At 32.6% G+C, this 4,314-nt stretch overlaps 1 protein-coding gene across 1 annotated transcript in view; it reads left to right on the forward strand.

Annotated features, from left to right (window-relative positions):
* Positions 1-282: 282 nt before the first annotated feature.
* The window catches only part of LOC145259934 (matrilin-1-like), a 12,827-nt gene continuing 8,795 nt past the window's right edge, over positions 283-4,314 (forward strand). The window contains exons 1-3 of the mRNA XM_080117896.1: positions 283-540; positions 3,197-3,227; positions 4,220-4,314. The exon at positions 4,220-4,314 is cut by the window's right edge and continues 57 nt beyond it. Of these exons, the coding sequence (XP_079974022.1) occupies positions 496-540; positions 3,197-3,227; positions 4,220-4,314 (171 nt within the window). The 5' untranslated portion in view covers positions 283-495. The remainder of the gene's footprint in view (positions 541-3,196; positions 3,228-4,219) is intronic.

Below are 4,314 nucleotides of genomic sequence, written 5' to 3' on the forward strand. Positions count from 1 at the left end.
TATTTACGTATTTCAATATGTATGTGTTGAATGCAAATACAACTTTATCTTTTTATCACAATGTGAGACGATACTTTTCTCTTCAGAGAAAACTGTTTATCATGCGCGTACAGCACCATATAAGGAAATGTTACAACCCTAGCAAATTGGCCCATTCATAATTCCGGGTTGAGAATGAAACGAGATGACGTGATTCGCCCGTTTTACACACGAGGTGCCCATTCATAAAGAAGAGATAAGAAATACAAAGAAATCTGATTGCCACCCACGCGTAAGATCTAGTTTCACATTCCTAAGACATGTTTCGCGGTATATTTATGTGTGAGTGTTATCTATTATATATAATGGATCGAACCTGTGGTTGAACTATCAGACACAACTCTGACTCGTTGAGGTAACATCCAAGTGATTCTTAAACAACAACTTAATTTAATAACCAAACCATCAGAAAGTTTAAAAAAAAAAAGAAAAAAAAAATTATTATTATACGTCGCCATGAAGCCAACATTATTCTGTGCGTTATTTACGGTATTTTTGCTGGTAAGTAAACTTTCAGCTCCCTTTTTTTTTTTTGTTTCTTTCTTACTCGTTCTCATATTTACCTACTTTTTTCTTTCTTTTTTTTCTTTATTTTAATCGTATCTTTCTTACAGGCAGCTTGTATAATTGGAACGTACCGAGTTCTTATCTATGTAAGCAGTCATAGTTTAGCATCATTTGAAGACAGTTTTCTCCCTTGTGTCATATATATATATATATATATATATATATATACATATATATATATATATATATATATATATATATATATTGTCTTTAACAATTTCTGTTTAAATATATATATGTACCTATATATATACATACATGTACATATAATATGCATACACACACATATATATTTAAACAGAACAGAAAGCTTCTGTTTTGTAATACTGTTTTTTTTTCCATTAAAACAAAGGTATTACAAAACAGAGGCTTTCTGTTGTCTTTAATAATGTCTGTTTAAATGAAAAAATGAGGCCTAAATATGCGCAATGTATGTCTGTATGTTTGTATGTATGTATGTATGAATGTATGTATACACATATATCTATATATGTGTGCGCGTGTGTGTGTGTACATAGTTATTGATATCACGTGTTTCGTCTTTTAAAATCTCATCAGTACGGCTAGACACATCGCGAATAGGATGATATTACGTATAGATTTTCATTATTTAACGTCGCAGCTCACATGAGTCATGTAAGCCAAAAGAAAAAAAAACGGAAGTGCAAGACTCGTGTTTCATCTAATTTGGGCTCATCAGTTGAATATATCCGAACTCAGCATTCGCTGAGTTCTTATCTAAAGCAGTCATATTTCAGCACATTTTTAAAACAAAGTTTTCTCCCTTGGGTCATTTAGACGTCTCTCAACTAGGAGATCAGAGAATTAGTTTTTCTTAAGAAAGATCGCCCATATATTTTGGACGTAAACAAATAAATATACATATATATTTTTTTTTTTTTTTTACTTTGAAAACAGTATTCTACGTAAACGGGTTAAGCAGCGAAACACGTGTACGTAGAGTACTGTTTTAAAAGTTAAATGAAAATAACTAATATATAGGAGTCTTCACAGATTCACAGTCCGCTCCAGCACTTTCAATAACCTTCGTAAATAAGTTTACGTTATCGCAATAATCGTTCACCATTGATTTGTCGCTGGCACCAACCATTTGACTTCACTGGAATTTTGATGTCAATAAGCCTCCCCAAAGTCGCAATCCTCTTCGCTCTCATCCACTGGATATCTGGTTAGTATTTTCTTTCTTCGGTCTGATATGGAGGGATAGTTGTTGCTCGTGCAGCAGTCCCCACCCCTCTCCACAAAGGCAGATGATCCAAGGGAAAGTCGATACAGCTTGTGCCCCAGGAGCTGCCGGTGATGAAAATATAAAGTCATGCCGCCTTAGGATTTTTGTCGGAGTTTAGTCCCTTAGCCTTTCCCCTGAATGCAGCGGAGGTTTGCAATCAGAATTTCCTTTTCCTAGCTGAGATATCATCCAAAGTTAGAGCCCTACCTAGTGACTAGTTTTGAGGCGCCAGTGGACCTCTTTCGCCCCTTCTCTCAGTTAGTAGACACAGCTTCAAGGGCTGAATATCTAAGCCATACAAGAAGGCCATATACATATACTACATATAGAAGGTTCATTCCTGCGTCTGTGTTAGTATGCCTCCCTACGGGACAGAGTTAGACACCAGGGTCATTTTTTTAACATGGGGAAAAGAGCAAAAATTTTAAATTGTCTCAGTCGTGAAGGATTTCTCCTCCACTGACAGAGAACAAGAAATTGAAGTGCAGCATCTGAAGAACAGATACTACACTTTAATCTTGGCAAACGTGTATCCGGCTTGGTATTTCCTGGGTATATGCTTAAGGAGCATCATAGCTGTAATGAACAGTAATGGTGAGAGGAAATTTACTTGGAAGATAACGCTTTCTATTTTTAGCTCAGTTATGCATTCTCCTTCAGCTGTCACTTCAAGCATTCAAGATCTCATTGCTTTTTCAGTCAAATTGATAATCTTATCAAACATTTTGTATATTCTCAAGCATTCTATTATTCATGTTTGGGGAATCTTGTATATATTTTTTTATCGATCCATGCCATGGCTATTATTATTATTATTATTATTATTATTATTATTATTATTATTATTATTAGTAGTAGTAGTAGTAGTAGTAGTAGTAGTAGTAGTAGTAGTAGTATTTTTATGCTTATTGTTATTCCTAGTGGCAGTAGAAGTTGTATCGTTGTTGTTTGTGTTGTTGTTATTATTATTGTTGTTGTTTTTATTGTTTTTGTTGTTATTATTAGTAGTAATATTTGTAGTGGTATTCTTATTATTGTTATGTTTATTGTTATTACTAGTGGCAGTAGAAGTTGTATTATTGTTGTTGTTGTTGTTGCTGTTATTATTATTATTATTATTATTAGTAGTAGTAGTAGTAGTAGTAGTAGTAGTATTTTTGCTCTTTTTATTATTATCAGTGGCAGTAGAAGCTGTATTTTTATTATTATTATTTTTATTATTATTTTTATTTTTATTATTATTATTATTATTATTATTATTATTATTATTATTATTATTATTATTATTATTATTTATTTATTTATTTTTATTTTTATTTATTTTTTTTTTTTTTTTTACAGATCATTGTAAACCAGACTAGCGGATTTGCAAGTAAGTATTCCTTGTTTTAATTGCTATACTTGTTTGTTAGACAATGAAATTTGCTACTCGAAACTCATTATCTAAGCAAGCGGATAACAGAGGATATTGTGTTTTGAACAAACCAGCTTACTTTATAGACTTGTATATAATCATGTTTATCGACTGTTTTCACTTGTATTTCATCTCGACTTTTTTTTTTGCGACCTACCAACCTTTTGGGACATCATTTTACAACGAAACGTATTGTAAACTATTCATTGTATACAATTAATTAAATACGAGTTTAACATTGCCAGTATCAGTTTACTGAGAGTATTAGTGATAAATCATTGATAGTGATATTTAATGTCTATAATTTTAATTATATGAGTATAATGTTGCTGTAGCCGTAGAAATAAAGCTCGAAATGTCATGCGGTAAAATTTCATCAGATTTATTATAATTATGTCGGGTTTGAATTATCTCGTTTATGGAAATCGTTCCAGACGATGCATGAAGCCACTTCATGTAAGAAACTAAAACAATACAACTTCCAACTCAAAAAATAGTCAGCGATAAGTTTTTGATGGATAGATTCCACCCAGAAAACAGAAATTCTTCCCCCTTTGTCAGAAACATCACTCATGGAATGTGAAGAATAAATGACAAAATAAAGAAAGCGAGGGTTACAAGGTTACCGGAAGTAAACGCAAATTCCAATTTTTACTTTCTTAAAATTCTTGAGATTGCCAGGCTAAAAAGAGGAAATGATCGCTGACTCGACGGCATGATGCTCTTTGTTTTTAGAGACAGAAATCCACTCTACGTTTGCTTTGACCCTTTCACGCCATAAGAAATTGCAGAATCTGCTGCCAACCCTGATATGATATCTTAGTTCATCGAAAAGAAAAAAAAAATGACAAAAACAGTTCCTTAACAGATTTTGTTTTTTAAGTTTGTATATATTTGTTCCTGTCGCGTGTGACATTCATTATTTTTTGTGTGTTTTCTATTGTTTTCAGTACGGACTGAATTAAACTGTACAGGGATTCCGACAGACATCGTGTTCGTCTTGGATTCTTCATCCAGTATTTGGGAGCCACACTTCCAAAAACAA

The sequence above is a fragment of the Euprymna scolopes genome, chromosome 35 (genome assembly GCF_053919585.1).
Source record: "Euprymna scolopes isolate OS-2025 chromosome 35, ASM5391958v1, whole genome shotgun sequence".
Lineage (NCBI taxonomy): Eukaryota > Metazoa > Mollusca > Cephalopoda > Sepiida > Sepiolidae > Euprymna > Euprymna scolopes.